Source organism: Hyperolius riggenbachi, chromosome 9, assembly GCF_040937935.1.
Source record: "Hyperolius riggenbachi isolate aHypRig1 chromosome 9, aHypRig1.pri, whole genome shotgun sequence".
Lineage (NCBI taxonomy): Eukaryota > Metazoa > Chordata > Amphibia > Anura > Hyperoliidae > Hyperolius > Hyperolius riggenbachi.
This window is the reverse complement of record NC_090654.1, coordinates 198,821,427-198,845,857: the sequence shown is the minus strand read 5'-3', so window position 1 is coordinate 198,845,857 and position 24,431 is coordinate 198,821,427. Positions and strand designations below refer to the sequence as shown.

The 24,431-nt window shown below is 47.8% G+C and overlaps 1 protein-coding gene across 1 annotated transcript in view; it reads right to left on the bottom strand.

Moving 5' to 3' along the window:
- Positions 1 to 24,123, bottom strand: part of PRKD1 (protein kinase D1) — a 256,322-nt gene extending 232,199 nt beyond the window's left edge. Inside the window, exon 1 of the mRNA XM_068253887.1 lies at positions 23,737 to 24,123. Within this exon, the coding sequence (XP_068109988.1) occupies positions 23,737 to 23,898 (162 nt within the window). The 5' untranslated portion in view covers positions 23,899 to 24,123. The remainder of the gene's footprint in view (positions 1 to 23,736) is intronic.
- Positions 24,124 to 24,431: the final 308 nt, after the last annotated feature.

Sequence of the window (24,431 nt, the reverse complement as noted above, 5' to 3'; positions counted from 1 at the left end):
TATGAACTCATCATACACCTAACAGAATACCTTGGGGTGTCTTCTTTCTAAAATGGGGTCACTTGTGGGGTTCCTATACTGCCCTGGCATTTTACGGGCCCAAAACTGTGAGTAGTCTGGAAACCAAATTTCTCAAAATGACTGTTCAGGGGTATAAGCATCTGCAAATTTTGATGACAGGTGGTCTATGAGGGGGCAAATTTTGTGGAATCGGTCATAAGCAGGGTGGCCTCTTAGATGACAGGATGTATTGGGCCTGATCTGATGGATAGGAGTGCTAGGGGGGTGACAGGAGGTGATTGATGGGTGTCTCAGGGGGCGGTTAGAGGGGAAAATAGATGCAATCAATGCACTGGGGAGGTGATCGGAAGGGGGTCTGAGGGGGATCTGAGGGTTTGGCCGAGTGATCAGGAGCCCACACGGGGCAAATTAGGGCCTGATCTGATGGGTAGGTGTGCTAGGGGGTGACAGGAGGTGATTGATGGGTGTCTCAAGGTGTGATTAGAGGGGGGAAATAGATGCAAGCAATGCACTGGCGAGGTGATCAGGGCTGGGGTCTGAGGGCGTTCTGAGGTGTGGGCGGGTGATTGGGTGCCCGCAAGGGGCATATTAGGGTCTAATCTGATGGGTAACAGTGACAGGTGGTGATAGGGGGTGATTGATGGGTAATTAGTGGGTGTTTAGAGGAGAGAATAGATGTAAACAATGGATTTGGGAGGTGATCTGATGTCGGATCTGCGGGCGATCTATTGGTGTGGGTGGGTGATCAGATTGCCCGCAAGGGGCAGGTTAGGGGCTGATTGATGGGTGGCAGTGACAGGGGGTGATTGATGGGTGGCAGTGACAGGGGGTGATTGATGGGTGATTGACAGGTAATCAGTGGGTTATTACAGGGGAGAACAGATGTAAATATTGCACGGGCGAATTGATAAGGGGGGGGTCTGAGGGCAATCTGAGCGTGTGGGCAGGTGATTGGGTGCCCGCAAGGGGCAGATTAGGGTCTAATCTGATGGGTAACAGTGACAGGTGGTGATAGGGGGTGATTGATGGGTAATTAGTGGGTGTTTAGAGGAGAGAATAGATGTAAACAATGGATTTGGGAGGTGATCTGATGTCGGATCTGCGGGCGATCTATTGGTGTGGGTGGGTGATCAGATTGCCCGCAAGGGGCAGGTTAGGGGCTGATTGATGGGTGGCAGTGACAGGGGGTGATTGATGGGTGGCAGTGACAGGGGGTGATTGATGGGTGATTGACAGGTAATCAGTGGGTTATTACAGGGGAGAACAGATGTAAATATTGCACGGGCGAATTGATAAGGGGGGGGTCTGAGGGCAATCTGAGCGTGTGGGCAGGTGATTGGGTGCCCGCAAGGGGCAGATTAGGGTCTAATCTGATGGGTAACAGTGACAGGTGGTGATAGGGGGTGATTGATGGGTAATTAGTGGGTGTTTAGAGGAGAGAATAGATGTAAACAATGGATTTGGGAGGTGATCTGATGTCGGATCTGCGGGCGATCTATTGGTGTGGGGGGGTGATCAGATTGCCCGCAAGGGGCAGATCAGGGGCTGATTGATGGGTGGCAGTGACAGGGGGTGATTGACGGGTGATTGACAGGTGATTGACAGGTGATTGACAGGTGATCAGGGGGGATAGATGCATACAGTACACGGGGGGGGGGGGGGGGTCTGGGGGGGGTCTGGGGAGAATCTGAGGGGTGGGGGGGTGATCAGGAGGGAGTAGGGGGCAGATTAGGGACTTAAAAAAAAAATAGCGTTGACAGATAGTGACAGGGAGTGATTGATGGGTGATTAGGAGGGTGACTGGGTGCAAACAGTGGTCTGGGGGGTGGGCAGGGGGGGGTCTGAGGGGTGCTGTGGGCGATCAGGGGGCAGGGGGGGGGGAAATCAGTGTGTTTGGTGCAGACTAGGGTGGCTGCAGCCTGCCCTGGTGGTCCCTCGGACACTGGGACCACCAGGGCAGGAGGCAGCCAGTATAATAGGCTTTGTATACATTACAAAGCCTATTATACACTGTTGCAGCGGCGATCCGGATGCCAGTAACCCGCCGGCGCTTCCGAACGGCCGGCGGGTTACGGCGAACGGGGGGCGGAGCCAGTCCCCGGCGGCTGATCGCGTCACGAATGACGCGATCGCCGCATAGCCACTCCCGCAGCCGCCCCCGCCGATGGGCGTATTGCGGTCGTTTGGGCCCAGACTTTGCCGCCGCCCATCGGCTGGGGGCGGTCGTTATGTGGTTAACATTTGACCCAGTGTCACAGGATGTAACAAAACATAGAAAAATGCATAAGCTTGTTCTTATGGTTACCAGTCCTACACAGGCACAGTCAAATGGACAGACCTGGAAAAGAGCTGGAGATTGGCCTTGATAGAAATATCCAGACAATGGCAGACACGACAAACAAACTTGAGAGAAAACAAAAGAATACACACAAGCACTCCAAACACCCGTATAAACTTCTCTTAAAGGACAACTGAATTGAGAAAAATATGGAGGCCTCCATGTTTATTTCCTTTTAAACAATATTAGTTACCTGGCAGCCCTGCTGGTGTATTAGGCTGCAGTAGTGTCTGAATTATACCAGAAACAAGGATGCAGCTAATCTTGTCAGATCTGACAATGTCAGAAACCCCTGATCTGCTGCATGCTTGTTCAGGGTGTATGGCTGAAAGTATTAGAGGCAGAGGATCAGCAGGGCTGCCAGGCAACTGGTATTGCTTAAGGCTGGTTTCACAGTGGGACGTTACAGGCGCACGTTAGAGCAGCCTGTAACGCAGCCCACCGCACAGTAATGAAAAATCAATGGGGCTGTTCACAGTGCCCACGTTGCATAGACAACGTACTGCATGCAGTACTTTAGACGCGGCTGAGCCGCGTTAGACTGCTTGCACATGCTCAGTAATCTTGTGGAGGAGCGGAGAGCGGCCAGGCACATGGCTAATTAATATGCACTGCACGTTGTGACGTGCAGTGTTTACTTCCTGGAGCGGCCGCTCTGTGCGGCGATTGGCCGGCGGGGCCACGTGATGCCGCATGCGCACAAGAGTGCGCATCACGGCATCACTGACGCCAGAGTGAGCTGCACAACGCGGCTCACTCTGACGTCCAGATCCAGCACCACCAGGCGTTCCGTTAGGGGGACATTATGCGACCTTAACGCCCCCTCTAACGCAACGTCCTGGTGTGAAATTAGCCTAAAGGGAACCTAAACTGAGAAGGATACAGATTTTCCCTTTTAAAATAATACCAGTTGCCTGACTCTCCTGCTGATCCTGTGTCTCAAATACTTTCAGCCACAGCCCCTGAACAAGCATGCAGATCAGGTGCTCTGACTTAAGTCAGAGTGGATTAGCTGCATGCTTGTTTCAGGTGTGTTATTCAGCCAATACTGCAGCTAAAAAGATCAGCAGGGCTGCCAGGCAACTGGTATTGTTTACAATGAAAAATCCGCATTCCTCTCAGTTTAGGTTTCCTTTAAAAGGAAATAAATATGGCAGCCTCAATAGCCCTCTGGCTTCAGTTGTCCTTTAAAGTGGACCTGAACTCTAGCACAAGACATAACGAAAACAGAGATGCACCCTGTATGTATTTGAAGAATTTAGCCTGTCTCATTCCCACTCATCTGCAACTAATCACAAGTTGTAATTTGATCACTCAGCTGTCTGCCACAAAAGAGCAGCTAATTGGTAAGCACAGGATGTTAAGAATATGTCTGCTTCCATGAAAGCAGGAAGTAGACACATTGCAGATTTATTGAAAGATTTGTATCAGCTGTAACAAAAATATTTTCTTTAAAGGTTATTATGCTGTTGCGTATCTTTTAAAGCAGAGAGAACGTTCTCAGTTAAGGTCTAGTTCACAGTGCTCGGTTGCATTTCAGAATAATTCTGTATGTCAACTCACTGCCCATACGATTCTATGGGCCTGTATACAGTACTGCATTGTAACTGATCGCATCATTCTAAGGCCACATACACACATCAGACCATAGTCTTTGGAAAATGAAAGATGACAGACCAATTTTACCCCCTTCCATGTAGTATGAGAGCCATACCTACACAGTCTATTCTATGGAGCTGAACTCCCCATCAGACAGAAATCTTTGCAAGATGCTGCACACACAGATGCTGTACAGACACAAAAGATCAGTATCTGCAAAAGATCTGTTCCAGCCAAAGATCCGTTCCTGCAAATTGCATTCATAGTCTATGAGATCTGCAGATCATCATACACACCTTGTTTAACTGACATTCATCTGCAGATCAGACAATCATCTGCAGATCTGAAAATCCATCCTGGTGGATCTGATCTGCAGATGAATGTCTGTTAAACAAGGTGTGTATGATGATCTGCAGATGTCATAGACAGATCTTTTGCAGATACTGATCTTTTGAATGTCTACAGCATCTGTGTGTGCAGCATCTTGCAAAGATTTCCATCTGATGGGGAGTTCAGCTCCATAGAATAGACTGTAGGTATGGCTCTCATACTACATGGAAGGGGGTAAAATTAGTCTGTGATCTTTCATTTTCAAAAGACTATGGTCTGATGTGTGTATGAGCCTTAACTCAGTGCCAGGGAGTCTGCAGAGTCTGTTAAGTTGGGAGGTGATTGGGGGAGGGTCATCAGCCAGCTCAGGGGCCCAGGAGGGAAATTTGGCTGCAACAAAGGGCCTCTTATTACGCTTTTTGGTTGAGGGGTGTCTGTTGGGGGGCCCCCAGGCTAATTTTGCCCTAGGGCCCAATTGTTACTTAAACCGGCCCTGCTCAGTGCATGCAGACTTTGTATTAAATTCAATGTCCAGTCTCCATTGCAGTTCACACTCATAACGTGTCATGCAACTGATCACTGTGAACCTATTCTTAGGGCTTGTTTCTATACTCACGCTTTAAGCCGCATTTATGTTAACACAATCGCAGGGGCATCAGACATTGCATAGACCGCACAATCTACTGTTTCCATACATGCGCTGCGATTCACCACTGCATTGCAGCGCATGGTTGCCTGCATTTCAGGGCAATTGGGCCCGCGATCCCATTCAGTATAATGAATGGGATCCCAAGCGCCGCCCCTGGGAAGTGACATGCAAAGCAGAGCCACTCGGCTCTGCATTGCACATGGAAATGAGTCCTAACTGCTCAAATAAAACTGCACTCTATAAATAAAGTCTTCTAGACAAAAGTATGGCATATTAGCTTCACACTGCAACCAATTCAATGTCAGCCTGGTTGGTGTTGCAGAATGTATACAAACAAATCCCAGGAAAACCGAGAACTGAAAAAGTCCCTTGGGCTGCTTTCCGAACAGCAAGATACCTGTGCAAGGACTGATCCCATTCGCCAGCTTGGTATTGTATCCACATTGTATGGATCCACCGTACTACAGGGAAGGTTCTAGTATCCACTCCCATTCAGAAGAGGATATAATGATGCCACCCTATCAGATATGGCAATACTTCCATGTTTCAGAAATGCAATGGACAAACAGGGCATGGTGAAAATGTGAAACGGTACATAGAAGACCAGGAGTTCTTGCTGCATGTCCATTGGCTCCCAGCTGTTCATCCCAGGGAACGGTATGAAACAAGCCTTAACATTTAACACATGGAAAGCAATCTACACACACACACACAAAATCCTACTCACAGTAAAAAAAATGATCTCTAGTTCTGTCTAGATTTGAGTTACATGACCAGTGACTGAAATCTGACTGGCTGTTTAAGGGAGAAGGAAGCATTCATTAATAACACACTATAACAAATACTGACGTCAATAACCACACTAACATGTAATGAAATATTTTTGAAACTACTGTACTCTGAACCATTTAAACATGCAATAATAATTTCAGGCAATAATGATATATAAAATCAAATGTACCCATAGCTATATCTACTCCAAGAAGCTCAACAGAACTGAAACATTAATGTTGCATTCACACTGCACATAGACAACTGTCTGTTCAGAACTGATCCGTTCAGAAAAGCTGAACCAAGCTTGAGTCCAGCAAAACGTTTTCAGAAGTAGAGACTTAAGGGTACATCGAGCGGGTGGGAACACAAAACAAAAAACAGATTAAAAAAAAAAACAATGCCCAATGTAACAAACCGATCTGTGTGAAACTGAAAGCGGATCAGTTTTTACAGAATTAGTTTTAATCCGTCCAGTGTGAACGCAGCCTAAAGGTGCGTACACACGTCAGATAAACGTCTTTGGAAAATGAAAGATCACAGAACAATTTTACCCCCTTCCATGTAGTATGAGAGCCATACCTTCACAGTCTATTCTATGGAGCTGAACTCCCCATCAGATAAAAATCTTTGCAAGATGCTGCACACAAAGATGCTGTACACATGCAACAGATCAGTATCTGCAAAAGATCTGTTCCTGCAAAAGATCCGTTCCTGCAAAAGATCCATTCCTGCAAAAGATCCATTCCTGCAAAATGCATTCATAGTCTATGATATCTGCAGATCCCATACACACCTTGTTTAATGGACATTCATCTGCAGATCAGACAATTATCTGCCGATCTGAAGATCCAACCTGGTGGATCTGATCTACAGATAATTGTCTGTTAAACAAGGTGTGTATGAGATCTGCAGATATCATAGACTATGAATGCGTTTTGCAGGAACGGATCTTTTGCAGGAACAGATCTTTTGCAGATACTGATCTGTTGCATGTGTACAGCGGTCTTTGTGTGCAGCATCTTGCAATGATTTTTATCTGATGGGGAGTTCAGCTCCATAGAATAGACTGGGTAGAGTATGGCTCTCATACTACATGAAAGGGGGTAAAATTGGTCTGTGATCTTTCATTTTCCAAAGACTTTTATCTGACGTGTGTACCCACCTTTAGGATGGGACCAGTTTTGGAGCTTCGCTTTTAAAATACAAGACTCAGAAGGCACTACCCATACACAGAGGTGATTTCATGTTAACTGAGAATTCCACAAAGTATCATTGAATTGGGTATTCCATAGGAGTAACTTGCCACTCTTTACAATAATTCCGGTATATTTATATAGTTCTGTCATGTTCTGCAGCGTTTTAGTGTCCACAGTCCTCTCACTTATTGCTCTTTTCCATGGCCGGAAGATGTAATCAGATTTTTGAACTACAGCTCCCAGCATGCACTCCGGCAGCTGTGACTGTGAAAATGGGGACAGAGAAAATGAGGCCGGAATATATACAGGGGGTTATGGAGCAGCACCCCAAAAGTGGATGCTCGCTGCTCCCCTAAAAGCCCAAATCATTTAAATAGTTAGCTGAACTGCTGGCTCCTAGGTATTGATAAGATTTGTCCAGCCCTATTAACAGAGTGTCCTTGAACTACTGAAAGTACATTACACTCAAGCTAACACACAAAATCGTAGAGGCAGTAAAAGCAGTTTAAAACTTAAATGACTTTAAGCAGTGTAAATCCAAAGGGCAAAAAAAGAGGTCTAATAAAAGCTGTAGGGATTGTTTTATTTAATACATCGTTCACTTCTTTAAATAGCAGAGGGAAAGTCCTAACTGTCCTGGGGCTATCCCTCTCTGAGCCTATTTTCCCACCAGTTGTTAAAGTCTACATTTTAAAACACCAGAGAAAGAGTCTGCGATCCTATGGTATAAATGCTTTCAAAAGGTCACAGCAGCTATTTGCTGCTTTCCAACAATTCCCTTCCTCGGTACTGAATACAAGTTCTTCCATGGAGTGAATATACTGTACTTCATTTTGACTTTATGTGTACTGGTTATAGTTGTATATTCTTCTGTATGTTCAATTACTTTCACCACTGACCCTGTATGTTCCAAAAATAATTCTGGGTACATCCTCCATTGTAATTGGCGAAATAAATGATTCTGGAATTTGGTGGATCTAGGTTTTGTATACAATGCATAATAAGGATTTACACAGCTAATCATGCTAGAAATAAAGAAATAAAGCCATCCAAGGAAATAACCACAACAGAAGCATCTTGTATAGAATGTATCAATTACAAACCAAAGACGGACTAAAAAAAATTAAAAAAATTAAAAAAAAGCATTTAAAACATACTGTATACAGGAGTGAATGCAGACGAGACATTCTCCTAAACGATGGAATTTGATTGTCAATGTTTTCTATCAAAGGATGTAAATATGCGTACATTAAAGAAAAAAAAGGTACTTATCCGTTAGCCGGGCGCATCCGGCAGGTGGCGCTAATTACTATTCCCCCTCCAGGCCGACGTGGATAGTAGGGAAAGATGTAACTCTGGTGGAGTTTTGTCGCCACCTAGAGGATGCGCCCGGCTAACGGATAAGTACAAAAATAAATCTTTATCATGGCTGGGAATCTCAGTTTCCTGCATTCTGAAAGGGGAATCCTCAGCCTGGTGGGCATGTCAAGAAACCAGCTAAAAAGAAAAATGTAGGTACTCCGACTCCACTTTGCCTAAAGATGGCCATAAATTATTTTGTCCAATCTTAGACATCAGTTCAACAGCGGTTTTGCAGTACTACCACTTTAAAAGCCAGATGTAACCTCACTGCCCAGAATATGCACCCACAGAAAAGTGATGTAGCGGTCACCTACAAATACAGTGCTAGCACTCTACCCACAATCTGACAGGGCTACTAAGTCCCAGACCACCTCCCATCGCAGCTCATCACATGCAGCGTCTCAGCAATTACAAACAAGCATAGGCATCAGGAGTTTGTAAAACTGATATACTCACTAATTCAATATGGTGTTAGATAATGCATTTCATTGTGTCCATTGCACATCTGGTGGTAGCAGTATTATTAGGACTATTACACAAAAAGTTCACATGGACAGTTCAACAGTCAACCTGCCAGGGATTGCGCACCATTCTGCAGCTGTATAACTCAACTGAATGACCGCTTGTAACATCAAGAATGTCAGCAGTTGCCATGCTGTGCAACCACTGGGCATTGGATAAAATTTGCATGTATTGTCTAGTGGGTGGCTGCCACCAACTCAGAAGCAAGTTCATAGCACAAGCTCTATAGACTATCTATGCCAAATGCTTGCAGCTGTCAACAAGTGCCCAGCAGTCCCACTGTATCAGCTGACAGCAAACACACCTCTGTCAACTTTCCATGTTAAAGTGAAACTGAACTCTTACACAGGGCAGAAGGAAAACAGAGAAATGCACCCTGTATGTATTTAGAGACTTTAGCCTGTTTAATTCCCCCTCATTTGTGCTTATTCACTAGTTGTAATTTCATCACTCCCTGTGTCACATGACTGCCACGGCAGAGATGGCAGATAAGCTCATTTCAAAGCACAGGCTGTTTCCATGATGTAGACATACTGCAGATTTACTGCAGGATTTGTATCAGCTGTAACAAAGAAATGTTTTTGTTTAAAGGTTATCATGCTGTTGTGTATCTTTTAGAGCTGAGAGGATATTCTGATTTCAGGCCCGCTTTAAAAAGAGCCCTTAAACCCCACCCCCTTTACCAAATGCTATGAAGAGGTCTAGCGTCCTGCAATGACATCTAATACTGGGCATACACCATAAGGTTTTTTTTCGGCAGATAGATGGCTCCATAAATAATTTTCAACAGGTCCATTCTGATTTTGATCGTTTTTCTGATCCATTTTCGAATAGGAGTGAATGGATATTAATTGGAAAAACAATCGGAAAAACGGTCGAAAAAACGACCAGTGTTTAAATCTGCCCCCCCCCCCCCCCCCCCCGCCCCCAAAAAAACTCATTGTGTATTCCTAGCATAAAGGCCCGTACACACGCCGGACTGGAGGCAGCGACGGATCCGTCGTCACCTCCCACTGGATCGCCGTTCCAACGACAGTCCGGCATGTGTACGCGCTGCCGGCGGACTGATACGGCTGTTTCTGAGCGATCCGCCCGGATACGGCTGTTTCTGAGCCAACCGCCGGGATACGGCTGTTTCTGAGCGATCCGGGCGGATCGCTCAGAAACAGCCGTATCAGTCCGCCGACAGTGCGTACACACGCCGGACTGTCGTTGGAACGCCCACCCAGCGGGAGGTGACGACTGACCAGACATTGCCTCCAGTACGGCGTGTGTACGGGCCTTTAGAGTTGCATGGCCTTAATCCACTCAGCACCTCCCTTCGCTGATAATTGGATTTGAGGTATAGCAGACAGAACACCAATTGAAGCTGAGTACCAAAGATAAAGAACCTCAAAGATAAATGGGGTGGGGGGGAGGTGTGGTTTGGGGGCAGCACCATTCGAGAGAGGTTTGGCATAAATTACTGGGCTTTGATTATCTTGGCTTATCACATTACAAATGAGACGATCAAGGTTTCCCCAAATGCCTAAACTGCTACAGGCGAACACTTTCATTCCAGTGCAGGAGACTTGGGCGCACAGGGAGTAACTTCAGCGCTGTCAGAAGACGGAGTTGAAGTTACTTATAAAACACTATAATTCGGCCTCCAGCAATTGCTGGAAGCCGAATGATTTCATTCCCCACCATCTATGGCGGCCTGGAGGGGGGAATAGTATTTAATACGGCCGGACTTGTGCAGCAGCAGGGTCAGCCATATATCCTGCGCCGATTCCTCTCTTACGCGCTACAGGGCCCAAACCACCTGACTTCTCAAGCCAGTAATATTCACTGAGGTAAATTCATAAGAGCTGTAACATTCCATAGCCTGACTGGAGCATCTAGCGAGCAGCAAGTGGTTCCTTAGCAGCCAGAGCTCAATGACAATCAGAACAATGCTGTACTTGACAGTATGCATGTAAAGCCCCATTCCACAGACTCAACATTTCTCCTCCTAGATGGCATCAAATAAAGAGCAGGAGAACTGTAATCATGTGGCCAGACTAAATAAAATGTACATAGCAGCTTAACTACAATTCAATTATATTATAACAGATCACGGACCGGTCAATGTACTCAATGACATTTTTTTAGATGGCCACCAGATTAGACCATTAGAGATAGATCGCTCTCTCTCGATTTCAGAGAGGGATCTATTACTGCCACACACTGGCCACAGATTTTCAATAGGTCTCTGCACAAAATCTATTGAAACTCTCTGGTGGTGCTGCTGCTGCTGCCTGCCAAACCCCCCAGGTCTACCCCAGGCCGTGCAGTGTCGCAAGTGCAGTCACCTGGCCATCTGCAGGCTCCTCCCGTGTCCTCTCTTCATTGCTGCCAGTGTGCCTGTTCCCCATGATCCGGCACATAAACCTGATCATGTAACATGCATGCTGTGGGGGGCAGCCCAGTACAGGCACCCCAGCAGAGATGGAGAGAGGACACAGGAGAAACCCTGCTGGCGGACAGCTGCACTCTGCTGCCAATACTCTGCACGACCCTGAGGAGCCTATTTTAGAAAGGGGGGCAGGACCGGCAGGTGGCCCGTCAGTTCTCTCAAAATTAAATGCTTCTATCAATGCATGCCCTAACCAGGCCCATATTAAATAAGAGGATTCCAGCCTGAAGAATCAATTGTTTCATTTGTTTCCAGCTGGAAAACTATCGAGATTACGATTTGGTCGACATGTGGCGGCATCGATCTCTGGCAGATTCGATCACTATGAATGAATCTGCCCGAGAAAATCAACAAGTGTATATGGGGACCTATAGACTTTAAAGTGTACCTGAGACAAAAGGGTGTAAAAGTTTTATACATACCTGGGGCTTCCTCCAGCCCCATTTACGCAGATCACTTCCTCGTTGCCCTCCTCCTCCATGCTCTGGTAGATGCCCCATTATCTTCGGCCAGACGGTGCAGGTGCAGTCCGACCTGCAGTACACCCTGAATGGCCAAAGATACCGGAGCATCCAGGAGGAGGATGGCAGCAAGGGAGCGATCTGCGTGGACGGGGCTGGAGGAAGCACCAGGTATGTATAAAACGTTTACACTCTATAGTCTCAGGTTTACCATAAGGCGGTTTACACTTGTATGAAAAGATTTTGCAAATTGAACCTATCTATGCAATCAAGATGGTATACTGTACGGCCAACTACAGATCTATGGCAAACAAGAGACCATAGATGTAGCATTTCTAAGTTCCTAAGAGCAATGCACCTTCTTACAACTGGCACTATAGCAGCAACTTGGCGCTGTACATGTATTGTAGTCACACAAAGGAGCATATGGTAAGCTGATAAAGAATAGGTTTGAACTGAAATGATCATATTGCCCCACTCTCCTGTAAGAAAAACAAGGTAAAATTCAAGTTTCTGGGGCCCAGTCTCAAGTTGTCCTATGTGACCAGCATAAGGCCAGGGCAGGACAGATTATTTTTAATCTCAGACAGAAATAAAAGCTCAAAGATTAAAATTCACTCTTGTGCTACTGCTGGGGATGTGTGAGGGATTGATGGGAGATCAGTGTCCATCTCCCTGGGGTAGATCTAGAATAGGAATACATTTCTTAAATGACTGATTAATCCTCTTTTCCTTTTAAGTCTATGAAGAAAAGAAAGGAATAATCAATACTTTCTGCTACCGAACTAAATTGAAGCACTGAGCAATCAAGGGATATTGATCCCACAACTGAAAGCCCTGCATGCAGCGCCTTTCATTAAGGCATACCTGAAGTGGTGTAGCTATGAAACTAAACATGCTCCCAAGTAGTTAATGCCTCTTCCAAACCACCTTCAGTGTATTGCAATAGTTCTTACCATTCCTCCAGTATCCAGTGTTGAAAATCACCTCACAACCCAACCAAAAAGTTCAGCTTTAACCCAGAAGCCTAAACATGTCCATTGTATCGATATCCAGCCAGTGACTCCGGGCTCACCGACCACCTTTTTCTGGTCTCTCCTGTGTGGCGTTTCTATGTTTTCACGCGTTTTGTCTGGGACTCTGGTTTTCCCCTCCTACAACTGGAATTTAACTATGGTAGGGATGTTAGACTATGTCTGTTCTGAGGATTTAATTATGAGCTATGCGTTTGTATGTTCCAGTACTGTCTGCTTGTATGTGCTGGCAGCGTGCACGTCTGCCCCCGTGCGCACACGCGTGCTGGCAGCGGGCACGTCTGCCCCCGTGCGCACACGCGTGCTGGCAGCGGGCACGTCTGCCCCCGTGTGCACACGCGTGCTGGCAGCGGGCACGTCTGCCCCCGTGCGCACACGCGTGCTGGCAGCGGGCACGTCTGCCCCCGTGCGCACACGCGTGCTGGCAGCGGGCACGTCTGCCCCCGTGCGCACACGCGTGCTGGCAGCGGGCACGTCTGCCCCCGTGCGCACACGCGTGCTGGCAGCGTGCACGTCTGCCCCCTTGCACACGCGTGCTGGCAGCGTGCACGTCTGCCCCCGTGCTGGCTGTGTGCACGTCTGCCCCCGTGCTGGCTGCGTGCACGCCTCTCCCTGTGCGCACACGCGTGCTGGCAGCGTGCACGCCCCTCCCTGTGCGCACACGCGTGCTGGCTGCGTGCACGCCCCTCCCTGTGCGCACACGCGTGCTGGCTGCGTGCACGCCCCTCCCTGTGCGCACACGCGTGCTGGCTGCGTGCACGCCTCTCCCTGTGCGCACACGCGTGCTGGCTGCGTGCACGCCTCTCCCTGTGCGCACACGCAGCGTGCACGTCTCTCCCTGTGCGCACACGCGTGCTGGCAGCATGCACGTCTGCCCCTGTGGGCACACACCTCTCCCTGTGCGCACACGCGTGCTGGCAGCGTGCACGCCTCTCCCTGTGCGCACACGCGTGCAGGCAGCGTGCACGCCTCTCCCTGTGCGCACACGCGTGCAGGCAGCGTGCACGCCTCTCCCTGTGCGCACACGCGTGCAGGCAGCGTGCACGCCTCTCCCTGTGCGCACACGCGTGCAGGCAGCGTGCACGCCTCTCCCTGTGCGCACACGCGTGCAGGCAGCGTGCACGCCTCTCCCTGTGCGCACACGCGTGCAGGCAGCGTGCACGCCTCTCCCTGTGCGCACACGCGTGCAGGCAGCGTGCACGCCTCTCCCTGTGTGCACACACCTCTCCCTGTGCGCACACGCGTGCTGGCAGCGTGCACGCCTCTCCCTGTGCGCACACGCGTGCTGGCTGTGTGCACGTCTGCCCCCGTGCTGGCTGCATGCACGCCTCTCCCTGTGCGCACATGCGTGCTGGCAGCGTGCACGCCCCTCCCTGTGCGCACACGCGTGCTGGCTGCGTGCACGCCCCTCCCTGTGCGCACACGCGTGCTGGCTGCGTGCACGCCCCTCCCTGTGCGCACACGCGTGCTGGCTGCGTGCACGCCCCTCCCTGTGCGCACACGCGTGCTGGCTGCGTGCACGCCTCTCCCTGTGCGCACACGCAGCGTGCACGCCTCTCCCTGTGCGCACACGCAGCGTGCACGTCTCTCCCTGTGCGCACACGCAGCGTGCACGCCTCTCCCTGTGCGCACACGCGTGCTGGCAGCATGCACGTCTGCCCCTGTGCGCACACACCTCTCCCTGTGCGCACACGCGTGCTGGCAGCGTGCACGCCTCTCCCTGTGCGCACACACGTGCTGGCAGCGTGCACGCCTCTCCCTGTGCGCACACGCGTGCAGGCAGCGTGCACGCCTCTCCCTGTGCGCACACGCGTGCAGGCAGCGTGCACGCCTCTCCCTGTGCGCACACGCGTGCACGCCTCTCCCTGTGCGCACACGCGTGCTGGCAGCGTGCACGCCTCTCCCTGTGTGCACACACCTCTCCCTGTGCTGGCAGCGTGCACGCCTCTCCCTGTGCGCACACGCGTGCTGGCAGCGTGCACGCCTCTCCCTGTGCGCACACGCGTGCTGGCAGCGTGCACGCCTCTCCCTGTGCGCACACGCGTGCTGGCAGCGTGCACGCCTCTCCCTGTGCGCACACACCTCTCCCTGTGCGCACACGCGTGCTGGCAGCGTGCACGCCTCTCCCTGTGCGCACACGCGTGCTGGCAGCGTGCACGCCTCTCCCTGTGCGCACACGCGTGCTGGCAGTGTGGGTGTCTGTCTCTGTGCACATGTGTCGGCACGTTTGTCTCTGTGTGCATGTACGTGCACATCTTTGTTCGCATACACACTGGTATTGTATGTTCCTCACTATATATATGCACTGTGTGTATGTGTGTCCTACACATAGGCCTCAATTCACTAAGCTTTATCAAACACTTTACCGAAAGTTTGATAAGTTACCTCATGGGCAAAATTTAATTTTGAATTCACTAAGGTGTTATATATTTATTCAATGTTTTATCGATAAAACGTTCAATAAATCTATATCACCCTAGTGAATTCAAAATTAGATTTTACCCATGAGGTAAATTATCAAACGCTCGGTAAAGTGTTTGATAAAGCTTAGTGAATTGAGGCCAGTGTCTCAGGCTCCTACTTTTTGTAAGCGGGATTTGAGAGAAGCAAAACCGTGCCCGCTTGTGTTTAAGAAAGAGGCCGCGGCAGAGAGGGTTAATCAACCAGAATAACTGCCTCTTGCTGGGGAAGTTCATCCTTCCGAGCGGGAGTTCGGGCTGTGAAGGAGGTAGTGTCGGGAGGATGGAGTGCAGCAGCAAGTGAAGTTTATAGAGGTAAATAAACCCTCTCTAGCATGGCCCCCTCCTTGGACACGAGCAGGTTCAGTTTTGCTTCTAACAAAACCAAACTCATTCATCCCTACCAAAGAGCTGCAGTTATTTAAAGGAACCTTAACTGTGAGGGATATGAATTTTCCTTTTAAACAATACCTGTTGCCTGGCAGTCCTGCTGATCTCTTGTAGTAGTCCTGCAGTAGTGGCTGAATCACACACCTGAAACAAGCATACAGCTAATCTAGTCTGACTGCAGTCAGAGCACCTGATCTACATGGTTGTTGAGGGGCTGTGGCTAAAAGTATTAGAGACACAGGATCAGCAGGAGAGTCAGGCAACTGGTATTATTTCAAAAGGAAAAATGAATATCCTTAATGTGGCCATACACTTATAGATTTGCAGCAGATTAGACCATCAGATAGATTTCTGGCAGATGCCTGTCAAGTCCAATCTGTCAGAAATCTATCTGATGTGTGCCACACACTAGGAACAGATTTCAGAATAAAATCTATTGGAAATCTATCTAAAGGGGCCCATACACCCAGCCGATTAGCGGCCGATCGATCGCAAATCAATTGGCCGATCGATTTGCGGCCGATTTCAATCGATCTGACATGCTGGAAAATCTAGGTCGATCTGTTGAGATGGCTTATCAGTTTGCATTGGACCTAATGGAACTCTGCTGGCAAAAAAATGCCATCAGATCAATTTTCAATAGATTTCATACTAAAAATGTTCCTGAACACATCAGATAGATCAGAAATCTATCTGATGATCTATCTGCTGCTAATCTAATGCTGGGCATACACGGTAAATTTCTTGCTTTCATACTGAAATCTATTGGAAATCTGTTCCTAGTAAAAAAAATGTTCCTAAACACATCAGATAGATCAGAAAGGAGGAGCGCCCGCGGGGACGAGCGGGGATCGATACAGGCGCCGGCAGGGACGCGCCGGGATAGAGCCAGCGGCTTGATCCGGCGCATAATTGCATCCGTGTATGCTCAGCATTACGAGTGTATGGCCACCTTAAATGCATTATTGGACCATTAGATCCAACGCAACACTATGGGCCATCGATCTGCTGCCAGCAGCAGATCGACCTAGATTTTCCATCCTGTCAGATAGAACAAATCAATTGAAATCGATCAAAATCGGATGCAAATCGATCAAATGAGGAATTTGATAGAATTGATCGATGGCTGAAATAGACTAGTGTATGGGCCCCTTTAGTTTAGGTTCCATGTAAGGGAACCTGAATCCAAGGGGTATGTGGAGGCTGTCATATTTATTTCCTTTTAATCAATAGTGGTTGCTGGCAGCCCTGCTTATCTTTCACGCATCACTAGTGTCTGAATCACACACTTGAAACAAGCATGCAAATTTTTGTCAGACACACATGATCTGCATGCTTGTTCAGGGTCTATGGTATTAGAGACAGAGGATCAGTAGGACAGCCACGCATTGAACATTGTTAAGAGTAAATAAATATGACACCCTCAATATCCCTCTCACTTCAGGTTATGTTTAAAGGTTGCACTTAAAGCGACGCTGTTAAAAAAAAAAATGCCCCCGGGGGGTACTTGCCTCAGGAGAGAGAAGCCTCTGGATCATGAGGCTTCCCTTCCTCTTCACCCTCCGGGATCCAGCACTAGCAGCCCCCGAAAATATATCCAACATGCTTAGCGCCTGTAATATTTACCTTCCTGGCTTCAGCGCAAGTCGCCTGCGCAGTAGAGTGGACCTGATCGGAAGAGGCTATTTCCACCAGAGCCCATCAGAAAGCCAACACGGAGTCTGCACTGGAGCCGGGAAGGTAAATATTTACATTGTCGCTGTATGGTGGCTGCCAGCACTGGACTCCGGATGGTTAAGAGGATGGAGAAAGCCTCATTTGGATCTAGAGGCTTACCCCTCCTGAAGCAAGTACCCCCAGGAGCCCTGGCCTATGTGCCTGCATCTGTTTAGCTCATTTCCAAACTACATGCTATTGCATGCGAACCTGGAATAATTCATGCATCTGGTTAATCAACGCCACTCACACAGCACTGCTATTAATTCTATATCACATATCTACATGTTCACTTCAGCCACTGTCATCATATGCAGCTTTTTCTGAAACAGTATTCAACAGATCAAGATACACGGATAAACAACAACCAATTTTCACAGTGACAGCTTAACATTTATTTTTTTTTTTTATCCACATCTAACAAAGCAAACCTGAAACATTTATTTGTTCTGTTTTCACCTGACCTGTGCATGTTAAATATACATTAGTCACACTGTCAAGTCATACAGTTACATGCAGCGCTGAATCAATGCTCTGGGCACACACTTCCTCTGTACACTACACAACAGTTTGTTTTCAGTCTGTTTGTGAGAGAAGTATGTCGGCTGTAACGCTTCCTCTCTTCCTTTTCACAGACAGCAGCTCTTCCTACATGTTGCTCACAGAATATAAAATACAGCCGTCGCACCAGCTCTCTGTCTACTCCTCCCTTCTCAGAGCTCACAAGGTATGCTGGCTTCCCTGTGTTTTCAAATGTGTAGCTGCTGCAGCAATGCTACCTCCCAATACCGGCTGGCTCATCTATGAGGATTAATAATAATAGCAATGTAACGCTTAATGATAATTTACAAGCAGAATACAGTCTTGCTATTTCACAATAAAGAATCACTGTGTCAAATAAGGACACCCAATATCTATCACGAGACCACCTCAAAAGCAGCCCTTGAAAATGACATTTGTGGCTTCACAGGAATGATAAACGATCTCTTATTTATGGAGTGCCAAACTATTACACAGTGCTGAACAACTACTAGAGGATGCAAATTTACATTAACAATGGGTAGACTTTGAGGCTATGTTCACACTGCGTGTGTGTTGCAACACGGGTTTAAGGCCTCTTGCACACTGCACGCGATTCCGATTCAGATTCAGATTTTTAATCAGTTTTTACATCCGATTCAGATTCTGATTTTCAGTTTGCTCCTTGCACACTGCAAATCTGAATCTGAATCGGAGGTAAAAACTGATTAAAAAGCGGAATCTGAATCTGAATTGCTTGCAGTGTGCAAGAGGCCTTACGCATGCAACGTGCGTTCTGCACATTATAACCTGTGCGTTATTTTTCGCAGCATGAAGTAGTGATAACATGCTTGTTACTGCACACCCATAAATGCACTGTAGAAAGTGTGTTTGGATCACGTTCACAGGCATCAATGCACTCTGAGGCACTAGAAGCAATGTACAGAGTAAACTGTACAGTGCTTCCAATTGGCAATTTGCCGGGGGGGGGATAATGTCCAGCTTCTGTCCGTAGCGCCGCCCCCTAAAGGAAGAGGTCATAGTTGTCTCTCTGGAACCAGTCAGAGAAGCCCCTGTGACCTCTTCCTTTAGGGAGCAGGGCTACAGTCAGAACTAGGAAATCCGGACACCTGGCCAGTATAATAAAGTTAATTTAAATTGTAATCGCTCAGCCCCCCAAAGCACTGCAAAATCACTTTTCAAAGCAATTTTGCAGCGCTTATTGAACGCAAGTGCGTTTTTAATGCTGCATGTCCTGCGACTGCATTACCCCTAATCGCAATCACACTAGTGAGTTCCCATGGACTTAGGGGTAAGACATAATTCAGCTGCCAGCCAAATTACTGGTTTTTTTTAGTAATTTGGGCTCCGCCTTTTGACGGTGCCCATATTACTGAGTGCCGCTATAGCCCTAATTCACATTATGGCCTATGGCGGTGCCCTGTGTGCCAAATGTAATATGCCGTTTTTGCCTGTCTGGCCCTTAGGGTGCGTACACACCTTTAATTTTGATTGCCCAATTTTGCCACCTTCATGTAGCATAAGATTTTGAATACTATGAACAGATTGTGTAGGTAAGCTTTCTTACTACATGTAAGTGGTATGTTTGGTACCCAACATGCAAATTCCCGTCAGATCAACAGGACGAATAGATAATTTCTGACAGGTTTCTGATCGATTATCTTGTACAGAAGGGATCAGAAAAAATGATCAGACCTGTCGAAAATTATCGATTCAACCCATCGATCTGATGGGAAATTGCATGGTATGTATGTACCAGGCAGTAAAATATGCCAATCAATGCGCCAATCATAACTGGATGTGTGTAAGCAGACTAAAGTTCCCCAAAAGGGACCTCCCCATCCTGCTTACCTTCTGGATCTATGTACACAAATTAGATTTCCTTGGTCAAAAATCTAAACCTGGTGCTGCTGGCCTCTTTTAGGACCTCCAGAGCAAAAACAAAAATCTGGCAGCCTGCAAGTAAAAGAAAGTTATATTTACCCGAGAAGTCTTGTCCCGTGATGCCGTCCCGCATCACCCGACTTCCAGCGCCTGGCCCCGCCTCCTCTCTCTCCGCAAAGAATAACACAGAGCTATTTACTACAGTAAGCGAGCGAGACAGAGGAGTGCACTGCGCATGCGCCAACTGGCCGAAATGATGAGAACTGTTACCGAAGATGCAGAAGGCTGAGGACAGTGGCATGGGAGCGACCAGGCCGGAGGAAGTCCCGGGTATGCAGGGCTGTGGAGTCGGGACAAAGAATCTTCCGACTCCAACTCCTCAGTTTATAAAACCACGACTCCGACTCCGGGTACCCAAAATGGCTCCGACTCCTCGACTCAGACTCCTTAGTCTAATACTTAACAGGGCTGTAGATTTTGTACAAAAATCATCCGACTCCTCAAGTTTATGAAATGAACGACTCCTACTCCGACTCCGGGTGCCCAAAATTGCCCCGACTCCGACTCCACAGCCCTGCGGGTATGTATACTTTTATTTTTATTTTGTCATCTCTGATACACTTTAAAGGACAACTGTATCGAGAGGGACAGTTGCTAGGCAGCCCTACTGATCTATTTGGCTTCAGTAGTGTCTGAATCACACCAGAAACAAGCATGCAGATAATCTTGTCAGATCTGACAATAATGTCAGGAACACCTGATCTGATGCATGCTTGTTCAGGTTCTATGGCTAAAAGTATTATAGTCAGAGGACCAGCAGGACTGCCAAGCAACTGGTACTGTTTAAAGGCAAATAACTATGGCAGCCTCCATATCCCTCTCATTACAGTTGTCCTTTAAGCCTAAAACAGTGTAATTCAAGGAACAGACCACTAGCGTGCCGAGAGGTCAGTTCTGCCCACTGGTAAAATGATTCAATTAGGGTACTGGCCTACAGGTTGTACAAGTTATACAAAGATATGTGAAGTGTTTACAATAAGTACCATAACAGTATCACAGGCCTAATACTGAGTACATTTGAAATCGGCGCCGGTAGACTTGGGCGCAGGATACAGCCGGTATATGGCCAATCGTGCTTCTGCACAAGTCCGGGCCGTTTTAATTACTATTCCCTCTCCAGGCCGCCATGGATAGTGGGGGAATGATATAATTCGGCTTCCAGCGATTGCTGGAGGACGAATTATTGTGTTTTTTAAGCAACCTCGGCTCCGTCTTTTGACAGAGCCGACGTTACTCACTGAGCGCTGCAATAGGAATGATTCCTATTGTAGTCTATGGAGGCGCCGGCTGCGCTCAAATCTAGCAGCGCTGAAAAGCACTGCTCCACTAATACTGCTGTGTTGACATGTGATACTGGAAAATCCTGCCTAGAAATGATGCAAAGGACACTTAAAAAGATCTTGGAACTTGAAACCAGGGTTTCAAATGGAGGCTGTATTCATTGTATAGCTATGGAAAACAATACTATGGGTAACAATACAGCACAGTGTGACACTGCATAGAAGTACAATGCAAGTACAACTACCATGGATACCAAAATAACTGATGCATTTTATTTTCCAATCTCAAATAACTGTTATCATTCCAAGAACAAGCTGCCAGACCTGATGGGTTTTGGTGGATCAACCAATAGATCAATATGAGTTGGTCACCTTAAAATATTCTTCCTGCACGCAGATATAAAAAGCAAAGATGGCACAAGCATTAGTAATGAAAACACCAGCTCATACCTGTTGCACCCAATGAAAGATTCTCCGCGACCTACGGCTCACAGCCTACTCAGTTTGCAACCGTTCTCCCTTAAATAACAACTTACAGGAGCAGAATATGGAGGCTGCCATATTAATTTCCTTCTAAAGAATACCGGTTGCCTGGCAGACCTGCTGTTCCATTTAGCTGCAGTAGTGTCCGAATAACACCAGGAACAAGCATGCAGCTAACCTTGTCAGATCTCACAATACTGTCAAAAACACCTGATCTGCTGCATGCTTGTTCAGGGCCTATGTACTAGAGGCAGAGGATCAGCAGAACAGCCAGGCAACTGGTATTACTTAAAAGGAAATAAATATGGCAGCCTCCATATACTGGTCAGTTAATAAGTTCCCCCCAAATTGGCCTTAATGTGCCCATACACATCGATTTTCCCATTCGATATCTTGCAGATTTGATTCATCTGCTGGGAATAGATTCCCCAAAATGTCAGATCGATTGATTTTTGATCGATTTTGTATAAAAATGAATCGCAAATATGAATTGGAAAGGATGGAAAATGTGAATCAAATGTGGGTGGGGCAAGAGCATTGGCACCAAATAGTGCAAATCTGCAGTTTGATTGATTTTTCAATAAATTCCATGCTAGAATCTATTGAAAATTGATGTGCAGTGTATGGTGGGAGGAATCTTTTGTTTTGGAACATTGGGTGAAAATCTACAAGTTTATGGCCAGCTTTAGACAAAAAAAAAAAAAAAAACAATGGCTATGGTAGGGATTAGGCTGTGAGCTCCACTGAGAGACAGTGACATGACTATGCTCAGAAGATGACAGTGCTATATCAATACATGATGATAACATGGGATACACAAGATTGTGAGATATGCTCAATACACCTTACCTTCTAGATTGTAAGCTTGAAAGAACAGGGATCTTCCCCTAGTGATTCTCATTTCTGCTGTACTGTATCATATAACCATCTACATTGGTCTCAAAATACATATATGTGTATTGCTGGAGGGGCCAGATTATACAGCCTTTTGAACTTATATCTATGCCCCGCACTATTTGTTTGGTACTATGCACAGCGCTACGGAAGATGGCGGTGCTATCTAAATAACTTAATACACATGCAAATGGAATATTCCCAACACGAAATCATGAGCGCCCTCTCCCCAGACACAGGTATATGGGATCCCTCAGTATACTGTCAGTTTGGTTGGTGCTTAATAAAGCAAAAAAAGGAATGTGGGATCCCTCAAGACACATTCATTTGGGATTTCCAGTGTACCGAGGAATCTGGGAATCAACCAGCATCAAGAAATATGGGACCATTAGGATACAGCCATTTGGGATCCGCTGCACACAGAAATATGGGATCTATCAGGATACAGTCATTTGGGATCCCCATGCACATAAATATGGGATTCCTCAAGATAGTCATTTGAGATGCCCTGTGCACAGAGGAATGTGGGGATCCCCCAGCACCAAGAAACATGGGATCCATCAGGATAGTCATTTGGGATCCCTTCACACAGAAATATGAAATCCATCAGGATACAGTCATTTGAGATCCCCCTGCATACAAAAATATGGGATCCATCAAGATACAGTCATTTGGGATCCCCCTGCACACAGAAATATGGGATCCCTCAGGATACAGTCATTTGAGATTTCCTCTGCACTAGTGCACAGAGGAATGTGGGATCCCCCTGCACACACAGGAATGTGGGATCCCCCTGCACACACAGGAATGTGGGATCCCCCTGCACACACAGGAATGTGGTACGTCCCCCAACAGACAGGAAGATGTGATTTCCCCGCACAGGATGCGTACATTTGAATACGGCGCTGGTAGACTTGGGCGCAGGATCCAGCTGTTAAATGGCTGGTCCTGCTTCTGCACAAGTCCGGGGCGTTTTAATTACTATTCCCCCTCCAGGCCGACATGGATAGTGGGGGAATGAAATAATTCGGCTTCCAGCGATCGCTGGAGGCCGAATTATTGTGTTTTTTAAACAACTTCGGCTCCGTCTTCTGACGGAGCCGACCTTCCTCACTGAGCGCCGCTATAGACTGATTCCTATTACAGTCTATGGCGGCGCTGGCTGCGCCCAAAGCTAGCAGCGCTGAAAAGCACTGCTCCGCACAGGATGCCCCGTGTGTGTGAAGAAGTTGGACAGATGTGACACTGGCAGCAGACACACACATATGGATACATAGCTATATACAAACTAGGGGGAGGGGGCTCACCTTCTGGTCCACGATAGAGCAGGCCATCTCTCGCACGGCTCCCAGGCTCAGTTCCCCGGGCTCTGGCAGGACGACTGGCTCCCGGCTCAGGCCGATCTGGATCTGCAGGGACAGGCCATGGCCCGCGGGGCTGGGCGGCCGGATGACCGGGGGGGCGCTCATAGACAGCTGGGCCCGCCAGCGGGAGACAGCAGAGGGGGACACGGGTCAGTCACACACAGGCGGCACCCCAGCAACTACAGCCGCATACAGCCGCTGCCCCTGTCACACTACAGCCACATCCCCGGCAGCACCGTCCCCTCCGCACCGTCCAGCGCCGCTCACAGCCGCCTCTTCCCTTCCAGCAAAACTTTCACCAACTAGTGTTGTCCGGATCATGAACGATTCGGATCTTTGATCCGAATCTATTTTATGAGTCGATCATCCGAATCATCAAAATGAACGATTCGGATCGCAAAAGGGGCGGGGCCAGGAGCGACACGCCCCCTCTCAGCGGACAGCGGGGTCCTGGAAGCAGGGATCGCTCTGTTGGATGGGAGCCAGCCTTGCAGGGAGTCAGGTAGGTAGATGAGAGAGAAGGGACATGGGTGCCACTGCCAGATATGTGTAGAGCACACATACTGGCTGCAATGTGCTGCCCATTATAGGCTGTCTGTTCCGTAGTTGTGCACAGTGATCACATTGAAAGCTTTTGC